A 13,956-nucleotide genomic window follows, 5' to 3' on the forward strand; every position below is an offset into this window, starting at 1 on the left:
AGAATAAACTGCTGATACAGGCAGCTTGGACGGATCTTAAGTTCATTGTACCGAGTAAAAAAAAGTCAATCTCAAAAGGTTACATACTGTATGATTCCATTTATATAGCACTTTTTTTTTTTTTTTAAGGAGGGCGCAGCTCACAGTGGCCCGTGCAGGGATGGAACCGGCAACCTTGGTGGTGCTACCAGCACCACGCTCTAACCAACTGCGCTACTGGCCGCCCCTATTTAGCACTCGTGAAATGACAAAATTATAGAGATGGAGAAGTTAGAGGTTGCCAGAGGTTAAGGAGGGGGCTAGGGAAGGAGGTGGCTATGATTATAAACGGGTAGCATGAGGGGTCCTGGATGTATCTGTCCAGCAGTGAAGGTCACGTGAATCTACACGTTGATAAAATTGCATAGAACCAAATACACACACATTCTACCTCAGGACACTGATGACCTCCCAGGGACAGCCTCGTCTCAGCCTGTCTACATGAAGTTCTCTAAAGATGATTACTATACACTTCAGATCAATTTTCTGCACTATGTACATAAGCCACTACTGTTATTCTCTCTCTCTCTCTTTTTTTTTTGGTAAATCTCTTGATTATCTTTAAAAGACAAACCACATGTCTCTAGCTTAAATGAACTTGAAAGTCAGAGGGGAAAATAAAGAACTGATATATAGCTACTAGTATTGTCTTTCTTTTTATTTTTCTTATTTTTATAAGTTAAGATAAAAAATCAAATGTTTCTAGCTTAAATTAGGTCAAATCAGAGAAGGATAAAAGCAGATAATATAGCAAACCCTCCTGTGACATTTGCAATTTCTAAAATCACTAAGAATATTTTTATTAATTGTAGAGAAAGTACAACTACAAACAAAATGCATGACTTTTTCCAAAAGGCCACTTTGTGATCAAGTACATACACATAGTGTTCACGGTTTCTTTAAAGTGCTATGTTTCTGTCGTTTCTGGCTTGAAACTCATCTATTGCTTTAAAAGGTCTTTCAGCACAACTCCAGCGCTGTTGTCAGGTAACACTGGCAAAGGTGTAAATGTGGGCAGCACGTCTGAGATGGGTTTCAGAAGAAGGTGCCCAGGTCCGCCAGGGCCATGTCCGGCTGGGTTAATAAGAGGCACAGCTGCAGAGCGGGGAGCCAAGAAAGGATTCACATCTGTTCTTCTACCAGACCTGGATTCTGTGGTATCTAAACGATAGAATAGGAATTGTTTAGTCTCCTGTATGCTAGTTAGTCAACACTACACATGTGTTTTAGGTTCCCAGATTTAGCCCCCAAATAAATTTAATTCATATGCTGCTGGGTTCTGGATCCAATAAGCAGGGTCTCTGAAATATAGCAGGGTGAAAGGACAAAATGAGAGAAAAGAATGGCAGAGAAAAGGGGAGAGAAGAATATTTGAATGTATAGCTAATATTTCACTAAACACATTAATGTTGTTTTATATTTAAATACCAGTTATATAACTGATAAATTTCATTTACTACTGAAAAGGACCAACAGTTTTGCCTTTTGGGATACTGATTTTTAAGCTGGTTATTAAGAAAAGACTCAGAAAAGAACCTTTGCGCCTTCCCCACCTTAAGAGATTCAGAGGGAAAGGCCTGCTTAAGAGGTTGCCTTAGCCTAATCTGAATTAACTGGTAAATAGCACGGCTTCAGGCAGGAGCATGTTAGCTGGATGCTTCATGGGTCCCAATGTTTCTGAGTTGCCTACTAAGAATTTGCCTGCCAGGTACGTTCTGCTCTTCCTCAATCGCCTGTAAATCGCCCATTCTCACTTTTGAAACCTCTATCCCTACACTCCTTTTTTCTGTTGTCCAAAATGTCATATATACCCAATGTTGCCTCATGTTTTTGGAATTTTCATGCTTATGTGAATTCCCCATGTGCATGTATTAAATTTTTGATTTTTTTCCCGTTAATCTTTCCCTATTAATTTGATTATTAGTCCAGCTAATAAGTTCCAGAAGAACTTAGAAAGTGGGAGGAAACATATTATTTTTTCAGCCCCTACACTATAACAACAGTTTTTTAAAAAACGATTTCTAGTTACAAGGCAAACTCTCTAATCACCCACCTGAAAGATGAAGAACTTGAGAACTTTTCCCAGTAAGTATGATGATCATAAAACAAACAAACAAACCTGGCACCCATAAAACAATAGCAATCAGATTTAATATTAATTTATGAAATGAAAAACAATATATGCATTATATTACATGACCATCTTTTAGACAAAGATTTGAAAACAATTCTTAATTAGATTATTCTTTTATAAAGTTAGGTTGAACAATTAGTTTTATTGGAATAGGTATTTGGTTTATGCCCCAATGTCTTAGTGGATAGAACTGTGCTTTTATTACCCAAGACCACTAACAACTACATTAAGAGACAAGCAACCCCTTGAAGGTGCTCACTTAAGCAGTGGGAAACTCAAACACAAGAGGCCTCTAAAACAAAGAATCACTGAGACAAATACATCAAATCTACTGATCATTGAGCACTTCTGGGTCCCCGAGCTACACTTTCCTGTGAAGCACAAATTTCTAACCTCTGCAAAAGCTGGCGGTGCTACTTGGTAAGCTCTGAGCCTAACCACACACTTCCAAATCCAGTATTAAATGCTGAGTTTGCTTTTTCTTTTTTTTTTTTTTTGAGTTTGCTTTTTCATGCAAACCCTGTACCTACTCGGAACCTCAGTGGCCTTTGTCTCTGATCAATACAAATCAAGCTGGGTACGTGACTTGATAACTGAAAGAGGAAGGAGAGGGAAGAAGGGGAAGGGATGGAGAGGAGAAAAGGGGGAGGGAAAAGAGGGAAAATCCTGCCATAATGAATTTTAGAATTGACTTTAAGAAGCTATAACCTAGTATAACAAGAAAAAAGTGTTTTTAGTAGCGTCTATACTTGTTAGATCAAGTTAAGACTTTTCACTAAATTTAACAGCCACCTTTTATGTAAATAGCAAATTTATCACTTTCTTTTTCTATAAAAGTTCAGGAAAATAGAAATATTTGTCTAAATGAGTAAGTAAGTTTTTTAAGTTTCAGAATATATTTAATATTTTATCCAAATTAAGTATCTGACATGATGTAAACTTAAGAATATATAACACATACCTTCACAGTCCCAACTAGCAAACATTTTAGTCTGAATTAAAATATGAAGATTTCAGAAAAAAAAGAGACCTTACAAGAAAGAATGTGCTTACAGTCTAAAGGATATACTTAAATTTCAACTCAAGAAATTTTACTGCAAGCTAATATAGGGGATATGAATATAAATAAAACCCTTATAAACCAGTGGGATAGAAAACTACGTATACATATTGCAGAACCATCACACCATTTGCTTCTAGGCAGATCTTTCAACATATGCGAATGCTTCCTAACATTCCTGGATGTGTGAGCCAGTTTACTAAACTACTCATAAATGTTATTAACACACCAAGGTTTGGCTATTGAGTAAAGGAAAACAGGTAACAAGCAAAGGCTTACCAGTTCACCCCCACTTCCAAGGAGAGTAATACAAAGTGGCTTATGTAGAGAGAAAACAATTGTACCAATACACAAAGGGAAAATATTTCACATTGCTTAAATTAATCTAAGTCAATGAAATACCATATTGCTACAAGAATATATGAAGCCAAAATATAATGCCTTATTGGAATTTTGGAAGAAATCATTACCCATTTTCAAAAGCACTAAAAATTTAGTTGATATCACTGTAAAACATAATCATAAATTAAACATTCAATTTTTTAAATTGTAGAAAAAATAAATATCTGGATTTACCTTTAAAAGTTTCCGGTACATTTGTATCTAGTTTTCTCCTTCCTGGTGAATCCAGCGGTTTCATATCACGAACAGAAAGCTTTGGTGGTGGAACAGATGGATGTGATTCTGTTTCTAGAAATTTAACAAAAAGTGCTGAAAAAGACTAAAAAGAACATATTTGGGTTATATTAGGCAAATGTTAAAATTATATTCACTACAACTTAGAAAACATACCAGCTATTCTAATTAAATATTAAAAACTAATCATGCCATCTGAATCATTTCTTTATAACTAAGTTTTATGAACAATTAAAATTGCTAACACTTTAGTTACACAGATATCAAGTAAAAACTTTAACTTAATCAATAATCTATGATGACAGCCCTTTACAGACATTTAGTCAGAATTAGCCACCTGATAACACTTAGATTTCTCGTCATCAATGGCACTTAAGACATTAAGTCTTAAATCATTTTAATAACTGTTTACATAGACATGAAAACTTGTATTGACAGAAAACAAATATTAGTCACATTTTTCTAAACTAACACCCAATTAATGAATACAGCAAAAGCTCACGAGTAATTTTATCAGATTAAAATAATATAGCGTAGACCTTTCCTTTAAATTAAATTTTATGCCATCCAATTTAAAATAGGGTTTTGTCTTTGGCTAGCTGTGGGTAAGTCACCTATCCTCAGTTTCCTCTTTATTAAAAAAAATAATAATAAAGAAGGAAACTCCACATTCTATTTCCCAGTGTTAATTCAGTTGATATTCATCATAAGCCTACTACATAACAGGCACTACATTTTCATGCTTATTAACTGCCTCTTCCTGCCAGTATGCAAGTTTGTTGAGGGCAGGCCCTTTATCTGAATTGCTGCTGCATCCCCAGTGCTTAGAACAGAAGAGTACACAGCAGGTGCTCAATAAGTATGTACTGACTCAATGACTATGTAGATACATATACATGCATAAAATAAAGACTCTGTCTTTAAGAATCTCATAATTTAGTAGTAAGATAGAAAAATGACTGTGTGCCTACAGCATCACGATCAAATACCAATAAAGGAACAGTTAATACTTTGAAAAATAAAAGTATACTATATAAATAAGAAGTTAAAATAAAACCTATATGAAGTAAACGTATTAAAACTGGGTTATTATCCTTAAGCTAATCACGTCGCTGGCTCTGAGTTTCCACGAGTTCAAAACAAAAAAGCTATACAAATAACCTAAAAAAATAAATCTGGTTCTTTGCAAATGAATGTGATATGCAATCGTTTCACCATTCAAATTCAGCAAACTAAAGCTGGTTCTTACACTATTAAGCGCAGACTGCTGATTTGGTCTGAGAGGTGTGTTGGGGACACTTTTTGATCCTCCGCCAAGCCACCCAGTCATCCATCTGGTAACACCGCCCTGATCTTCATTCAACAACTGAAAAATTATTTTAAAACAGAAAAATATTATCAGTACAAGAAAAGACAAAATAAGAACCATTTTTACGTGATTTCAGATGGTAGCAAACCATGCTGTTCAAGTCCAATTTCTAATAAATGTTTCCTAGTGACAGAGGCTATAAATACAATGAAATGTCATCCCAAATACTATCTTAACTAAAAGTTGAGGATTGTCATGTCTCAAAAATCTCAGCATTCTGGTAAGAGAGGTGGTCTACAAGTTACAAAACATTAAAACTAGTATTATACAAATTGGGAGTTCTGGTCAAAATGGCAGAGGAGGTCAATGATATGCTCGCCTCCTCCCATGACCACATGAAAATTACAACTAAATTACAGAACAATCAATCTGGAGGACCGTCTGAAAACTAGCTGAATAGAAGTCCTATAACTAAGGATATAAAGAAGCCACGTTGAGACTGGTAGGAGGGGTGGAGATGCAAAACGGGCTGGCCCCAAACTTCTGTGTGGTGGTCAAAAAAACAAAAGGGGTATCTCAGCTACAGAGGTATCCGCTGAAGAGCGAGGGGCCTCAGCCCAGTATCAGGCCCCGCAGCCTGGAGCACCAGTGCCAGGAAGAGGAGCCCCCACAACATCTACCTGTGAAAAATAGTGGGGATTCTGAGATGGAAGACTGCTAGAAACCGAGGCATCCTCTTAAAGGTGCTGTGTACAGATTCACTCACTTGCAAGCACTCACCCTGGGCTCCAGCAGAGGCATGGTGGCCAGAGACATACAGGCAAAAATTGAGTTGTATGGCTCCAAGACGAGGGCTAGAGGAACAGCCACCATTGGCTCTATGCTGAGCCCTCCAACCACATAGCCAAATCTGAATCTGCTTTAGCCTGGTGAACTCCACTGGCCCTACCCTGATGACCCCGAGACCTGCCTCACCCAAATTGCACACTGCCCAAGGTTCTTTCAGTGACTGAGCCTTACGGGTAGCTGGCAGGCGGTGGCAGGCCTTGAGGTACACTGTACAATTTACAGAGCTGCCCCAGGCCCAGTACTGGTGGCAGCCAACCTCAGCTCACAGCGAGGCTTCTCCCATGTGCCCCCAGGTCCATCACAGGCAGCTATCAACTGTGGATTGCTTTGTAGCTCCCTCCAGGTAGACCCACAAGTCACAAGCAGCGGCTGATTTTGGCCTACATAGGAGCCCTTCCCAAGAGGCCCCAGAACCAATACACTTATAGGCCAGATTCAGACCACAACAGAGCACCACCCGATTAGCCCCACAAGGGGCATATACAAAGGGTGGTCTCGGCAGGCACCAGAGCCCATTGGGATGAATTCTACACATGGACTCAGCCCCCACACAGCATATAATACTCTGGGCATGGCAAATCCTCACAGCCAGTCAACCTGAGGGACAATCTCACTCACTGATGTGCCAACAGCAATCAAGGCTCAAACACAACAAGAGAGCACACACAACCCACACAAAGGACACTCCAGGAGCACTTGGCACAGGTAATTAGGGAGATTGAGCCACTGAGCCCCACCGGCCACCTACTACATAAGGCCACCCAGCCAAGACTGAGTGACATAGCAGATCTACCTAATACATAGAAACAAACACAGAGAGGCGGCCAAAATGAGCAAACAAAGAGACATGTCCCAAATGAAAGAACAAGAAAAAACTCCAGAAAAAGAACTAAATGAAATGGAGGCAAGCAACCTACCAAATACAGAGTTCAAAACACTGGTTATAAGGATACTCAAGGAACTCAGTGAGAACTACAACAAAAAGATAGCAAGCATAAAAAAGGACATAGAAACCATAAAAAAGAACCAGTCAGAAGTGAACAATACAATAACTGAAATGAAGAATATACTAGAAGGAATCAATAGCAGATTAGATGAAGCAGAAGATCGAACCAGAGATTTGGAAGATAAAAGAATACATCCAATTAGAACAGCAAAAAGAAAACTGAACAAAAATAAATAAGTAAGTAAATAAGGATAGTTTAAGGGGCCTCTGGGACAACATCAAGCGCAACGTTTGCATCACAGGAGTTACAGAAGGAGAAGAGAGAGAACATAAGGGATTGAGAACCTATTTGAAGAAATAATGACAGAAAACTTCCCTAACCTGGTGAAAGAAATGGATATTCAAGCCTAGAAATTGCAGAGAGTCCCAAACAAGACGAACCCAAACAGGCCCATGTTATAATTAGAATACCAAAAAGAAATAATTTTAAAAGGGGCAAAAGAAAAGCAGTTAGTTACCCACAGGGAGCTCCTCTAAGACTGTCAGCTGATTTATGAACAGAAACTTTGCGGGCCAGTAGGGAATATGTAAAGTGATGAAAAGCAAGGACCTACAACTAAGACTATTCTACCTAGCAAGGTTATCATTTAAAAGTGAAGGAGAAATAAACAGCTTTCCAGACAAGAAAAAGCTAAAAGAGTTTTATCACCACCAAAGCAGTATTTTAAGGCATGTTAAAGGGACTTCTTTAAGAAGATGAAAAAAAAGAACATAATATGAATAAAATGGCAATAACTATGTACCTATTAATAATTATTTTAGTGTAAATGCTTAAATGCTCCAATCAAAAGACACAGGATAGCTGAATGGATAAGAAAACAAGACCCGTACATATGCTGTCTACAAGAGACCCACTTCAGATCGAAAGACACACGCAGACTGAAAATAAAGGGATGGAAAAAAATATTTCACGTGAAAGGAAAATGAAAAAAGCTGGGGTAGCAATACTCATACCACACAAAACAGACTTTAAAACAAAGACTACAGCAAGAGACAAAGAAGGACAGTATATAGTGATAAAGGTTTTAATCCAATAAAAGGATTTAACCCTTGTAAAGATTATGCTACACAGAGGCACCTAAATATACAAAGTAAATACTGAATGACATAAAGGCAGAGATCAACAGTAACTCAATCATAATAGGGGACTTTACCACCACACTGACACCAATGCACAGATCTTGCAGAGAATCAACAAGGAAACAGCAGTGTTAAATGACTCACTAGACCATATGGTTTTAATTGATATTTTTAGAACATTTCACCCCAAAGCAGAACATACATTCTTTTCAAGTGCACACAGAACACTTTCCAAAACAGACCACGTTAGGCTACAAAATAAGTCTCAATAAATTGAAAAGGTTGAAATCATATCAAGAGTCTTCTCTGACCACAATGGTATGAAACTCGTAATAAATTACAATAAAAAAACTGAAAAACACACAAATACATGGAGGCTACACAAGATGCTACTAAACAAGGAATAGGTTAACAATGAGATCAAGGAAGAAATCAAAAGATACTTTGAGACAAATGAAAATGAAAACACAACGACCCAAAATCTATGGGACAAAGTGAAAGCAGTCCTAAGAGAGAAATTCATAGCAATACAGGCCTATCTCAAGAAACAAGAAAAATCTCAAACAAACAATCTAACCTTACACCTAAAGGAACTAGAAAAAGAACAACAAACAAAGCCCAAAGTGAACAAGAAGGAAGGAAATACTAAAGATCAGAGCAGAAATAAACGAAATAGAGTCTTAAAAAACAATAGGGGCCGGCCCAGTGGCTCAGGCAGTTAGAGCTCCATGCTCCTAACTCCGAAGGCTGCCGGTTCGATTCCCACATGGGCCAGTGGGCTCAACCACAAGGATGCCAGTTCAATTCCTCGAGTCCCACAAGGGATGGTGGGCTCTGCCCCCTGCAACTAAGATTGAACACGGCACCTTGAGCTGAGCTGCCGCTGAGCTCCTGAATGGCTCAGTTGGTTGGAGTGCGGGCTCTCAACCACAAGGTTGCCAGTTGAGCCCCCTGCAACTAGCAACGGCAACTGGACCTGGAGCTGAGCTGCGCCCTCCACAACTAAGACTGAAAGGGCAACAACTTGAAGCTGAACGACACCCTCCACAACTAAGATTGAAAGGGCAACAACTTGACTGGAGAAAAGTCCTGGAAGTACACACTGTTCCCCAATAAAGTCCTGTTCCCTTCCCCAATAAAAAAATAAATAAAACAATATAAAAGATCAGTGAAACCAAGAGCTAAACAAAACTAAACAAAATTGATAAACTTTTAACCAGACTCATCAAGAAAAAAAGAGGACCCAAATAAATACAATCAGAAATGAAACAGGAGTGACAACTGATATCATAGAAATACAAAGGATTATTAAAAAATACTACAAACTGGACAATCTGGAAGAAACTGATAAATTCCTAGAAATATACAATGTTCCAAGACTGAATCAACAAGAAACAGAAAATCTGAACAGACCGATTACTACTAATGAAATCGAGTCAGCAGCCAAAAAACTCCCAACAAACAAAAGTTCTAGACTGGATAGCTTCACAGGTGAAATTTACCAAACATTCAAAGAAGAATTAATACCTATCCTTCTTATACTATTCCAAAAAATTCAAGAGGAGGAAAGGCTCCCAAGCTCATTTTACGAGGCCAGCATTATCCTGGTTCCAAAACGAGACAAAGACACTGTAAAAAAAGAAAATTATAGGCTAATTATCCCAGATGAACATAGATGCAAAAATCCTCAACAAAATATTAGCAAACCAAATTCAGCAATACAATAAAAAGATCATACACCATTGATCAAGTGGGGTTTATTCCTGGGATGTAAGGTTGATTCAATAGCCACAAATCAATTAACATGATACACATACTACATAAAGAAAATGAAGAATAAAAATCATTTGATCATTATCAGTAGATGCAGAAAAAGTGTTTAACAAAATCCATCATCTATTTATGATAAAAGCTCTTAGGAAAATGGGAATAGAAGAAATATACCTCAACATAATAAAGGCCATATAAGACAAACCTAATCGTACTCAACAGGGAAAAGCTAAAAGTGTTTTCCTTAAGATCAGGAACAAAACAAAGATGTCCCTTTTTACCACTTTTATTCAACATAGTATTGGAAGTCCTAGCCACAATAATCAAAAAAGAAAAAGAAATAAAAGGTATGCAAATTGGAAAAGAAGTAAAACTGTCATTATTTGCAGATGACATGATGTTATATAGAGAGAACCCTAAAAATGCCATCAAAAACTATTAGAACTCATAAATGAGTTCAGTAAAGTAGCAGTCAAGTTCAGTAAAGTAACAGAAAATTAATCTTCTGAAATTGGTTGCATTTTATGTGCCAATAATGAACTATCAGAAAGATAAATTAAGAAAACAGTCCTATTTACAATTGTATAAAAACAAAAACCTAGGAATAAATTTAAACAAGGAGGTCAAAGACTTATACTCAGAAAATTGTAAGACATTGAAGAAAGAAACTGAAGAAGACATAAATAAATGGAAGCATATGCGGTGTTCACTGATAGGAAAATTAACATTGTTGAGATGTCCACACTACCCAGAGCAATCTACAGATTCAATGCAATCTTTATCAAAATATACCCATGGCATTTTTCACAGAACTAGAACAAATAATTTTAAAGTTTTACATGGAGCCACAAAAGACCCCAAAATAGTCACAGCAATCTTGAGAAAGAACAAAATTGAAGTAATACACTACCTGATGTAAAACTATAAGCCTACGGTAATTAAAACAGCATGGTATTGGTATAAAAACAGACACTTAGATCGATGGAACAGAACAGAGAGCCCAGAAATAAACCCACATCTATACAGTCAACTAATCTATGACAAAGGAGGCAAAAACATACAATAGGGTAAAGACAGTCTATTCAATAAATAGTGTTGGGAAAACTGGACAGATACATGTAAAAAAATGAAACTAGGCCACCTTCTTACACCATATACAAGAATAACTCAAAATGGATTAAAGACTTAAATGTAAGATCTGAAACCATAAAACTCGTAGAAGAAAACATAGGTGGTAAACTCTCTGACACTGCTCTTAGTAATATTTTTTCTGATATATCTCCTCAGGCAAGAGAAACAAAAGAAAAAATAAACAAATGGGACTACATCAAACTAAAGTTTTACACAGCAAAGGAAAACATCAACAAAAAGAAAAGACAACCTACCAAATGGGAGAAGATATTCACCAATGATACATCCAATAAGTGCTTAATGTCCAAAGAACTCATACAACTTAACACAAAGAAAACAATCCAATTTAAAAATGTGCAGAGGGGCTGAATAGATAATTCTCCAAAGAGGACATACAGATGACTAATAGACATACGAAAAGATGCTAATAGACATAGAGAAAAGGGAACCCTCGTCCATTGCTGGTGGGATTGCAAATTGGTGCAGTCACTACGGAAAACAGTATCGAAGTTCCTCAAAAAATTAAAAATAGAACTACCTTATGACCCAGAAATTTCACTTCTGGGTATTTACCCAAAGAAATCTAAAATACTAATTTGAATATATGCACCCCTATGTTAACTGCAGTGTTATTTACAATAGCCAGGATATGGAAGCAACCTAAGTGCCCTTCAATAGATGACTGGATGAAGATGTGGTACAGATATACAATGGAATATTACTGGGCCATAAAAAAGAATGAAATTTTACCATTAGTGACAAACAACACGGATGGACCTAGAGGGTATTATGCTAAGTGAAATAAGTTAGAGAAGGACAAATACTGTCTGATTTCACTTATATGTGGAATCTAAAGAACAAAATAAGTGAACAAACAAAACAGAAGAAACAGACTCATAGATACAGAGAACAAAGTGATGGCTGCCAGATGGGAAGGGGCTTGGGGAGTTGTGTGATAAAGGTAAAGGGATTAAGAAGTACAAACTGGTAGTTACAAAACAGTCACAGGGATATAAAGTACAGCATAGGGAATATAGTCCACAACATTGTAATAACTATGTAGTGTCAGGTGGGTACTAGGCTTATTGTGGGGAAATCACTTCGTTAATTATATAAATGTCTAACCACTATGCTATACACCTGAAACTAATATAAAGTAATACTGAATGTCAACTGTAATTGAAAAATAAAAAATATATAGCTACTTAATGCTATGAACGTCCCCTAAGTGCTAATTTACAGTATCCTACAAATTTTGATATGCTGTATTTTCGTTTCATTCAAAATATTTACAATTTCCATTTTGAATTCTTTTTGACTCATATGTCAGAAAGGCTAAATGACTGACCCAGTGAAGAAGCAGAGGAGCTGAAATTCAAATCCAAATCTACCTCATTCGAAAGCCCGTGTTCTTAGTCACTACGTAGTTACCCAAATGGGAAACCTTTCACACCTTCCTCTCGTCATATGTAGGCTGTTTCTGATGCAATACTCTTCCTAACTTCTACTTGGCTTTCAAACTCACTGCAAGCATTACCTACGTAATAACAAATAATTTTTAAATAAATACAAAACCAGAATGAACGCTAATATTTGTTGAGGGGTTACTAAATCCCAAGTAATATACATTCAATTCTTACATCAACCCTCGGTAATCAATAGCATAATTTCCATTTTAATGCTGAGGAAATATTCAAGGTCATAAACTGCTAAGTGGGTAAGCTGCAGAGATGAGATTTAAACAGTTTTCTAGCTTCAAACCTCCTGGGGAGTTTGAGAAGGGCCAGCTGGGGGCCTAACCAAAGACATACATCAAAACTCCCTAAAAAGCCTTTCAAAAATATACATGGTCCAACCAGTTGATCCCCCCAATAACCAGTTGCATTACTATACACTAACAATGAATAATCCAAAAAGGAAATCAAGAAAACAATTCCACTTAACAGCATCAAAAAGAATACAAATAACTTTAAAAATAACGAGTATAAATTGAATAAATGAATATATTCAGCAGGGACAAAAGACATCCACTGGAAACTACAAAATACTGCTGAAAGAAATGAAAGAAGACATAAATAAGTGGGAAAACACCCCACATTCATAGCTTGGAAGGTATAATATTGTTAGGTTGACAATTCTACACAAAAGGATCTGCACATTCCGTGCATTTCCTATTAGAACCTCAACAGAATTTCCTGCAGAAATAGAAAAATTCACCCTAAAATTCATATGGAATCTTAAGTTACCCTAAATAACGAAAATAATTTTGAAAAAGAAAAACAAAGTTGGAGGATGCACACTTTCTAATTTCATAACTTACTAGAAACATACAGTAATCAAAACATTGCGGTGCTGGCATAAAGACAGATCCATAGACCAACGGTATAGAATGAACAGCCCCAGATTAATTCTCACATATACAGTCAACTGATTTTCCATCAGAGTGCCAAAACCACTCAATGGGGGAAATGACAGTCTTTTCAACAAATATTGCAGGAAAACTGGATATCCACATGCAAAAGAATGAAGCTGGACCCCTACATTACCATATATACATATATAATTTATTCAAAATGGATCAAAAACCTAAATGTAAGAACTAAGCCTGTTAGAAGAAAACAGGAAAAAATCTTCATGACTTTGGATTGGCAGTGGTTTCTGAAATATGACACCAAAAGCACAAACAACAAAAGTAAAAATAATAAAACTGAACTTCATCAAAATTAAAAACTTTTGTATAAAGAATGCTATCAAGAAAGTGAAAAGACAACACACAGAATGGGAGAAAATGTTTGCAAATCATATACCTGATAAGGGAATGATATATAGAACATATAAAGGACTTCTACTACTCAACAAAAAAACAACCCAATTCAAAAATAGGCAGAGGACTTGAACAAACATTTTTCCAAAGAAAATATGTAAGTAGCAAACAAGTACAT

At 36.7% G+C, this 13,956-nt stretch overlaps 1 protein-coding gene across 2 annotated transcripts in view; it reads right to left on the reverse strand.

Annotated features, from left to right (window-relative positions):
- Window positions 1-570: 570 nt before the first annotated feature.
- The window catches only part of TRIP11 (thyroid hormone receptor interactor 11), a 65,364-nt gene continuing 51,978 nt past the window's right edge, over window positions 571-13,956 (reverse strand). For both annotated transcript variants that reach the window (XM_088797453.1, XM_088797454.1), the window contains exons 19-21: window positions 5,119-5,235; window positions 3,810-3,954; window positions 571-1,200 (exon numbers count right to left, since the gene is read on the reverse strand). In XM_088797453.1, the coding sequence (XP_088653579.1) occupies window positions 980-1,200; window positions 3,810-3,954; window positions 5,119-5,235 (483 nt within the window). In that variant the 3' untranslated portion in view covers window positions 571-979. The remainder of the gene's footprint in view (window positions 1,201-3,809; window positions 3,955-5,118; window positions 5,236-13,956) is intronic.

Source organism: Rhinolophus sinicus, chromosome 3 (genome assembly GCF_057876585.1).
Source record: "Rhinolophus sinicus isolate RSI-liver-muscle chromosome 3, RSI-T2T, whole genome shotgun sequence".
Taxonomy (NCBI): domain Eukaryota; kingdom Metazoa; phylum Chordata; class Mammalia; order Chiroptera; family Rhinolophidae; genus Rhinolophus; species Rhinolophus sinicus.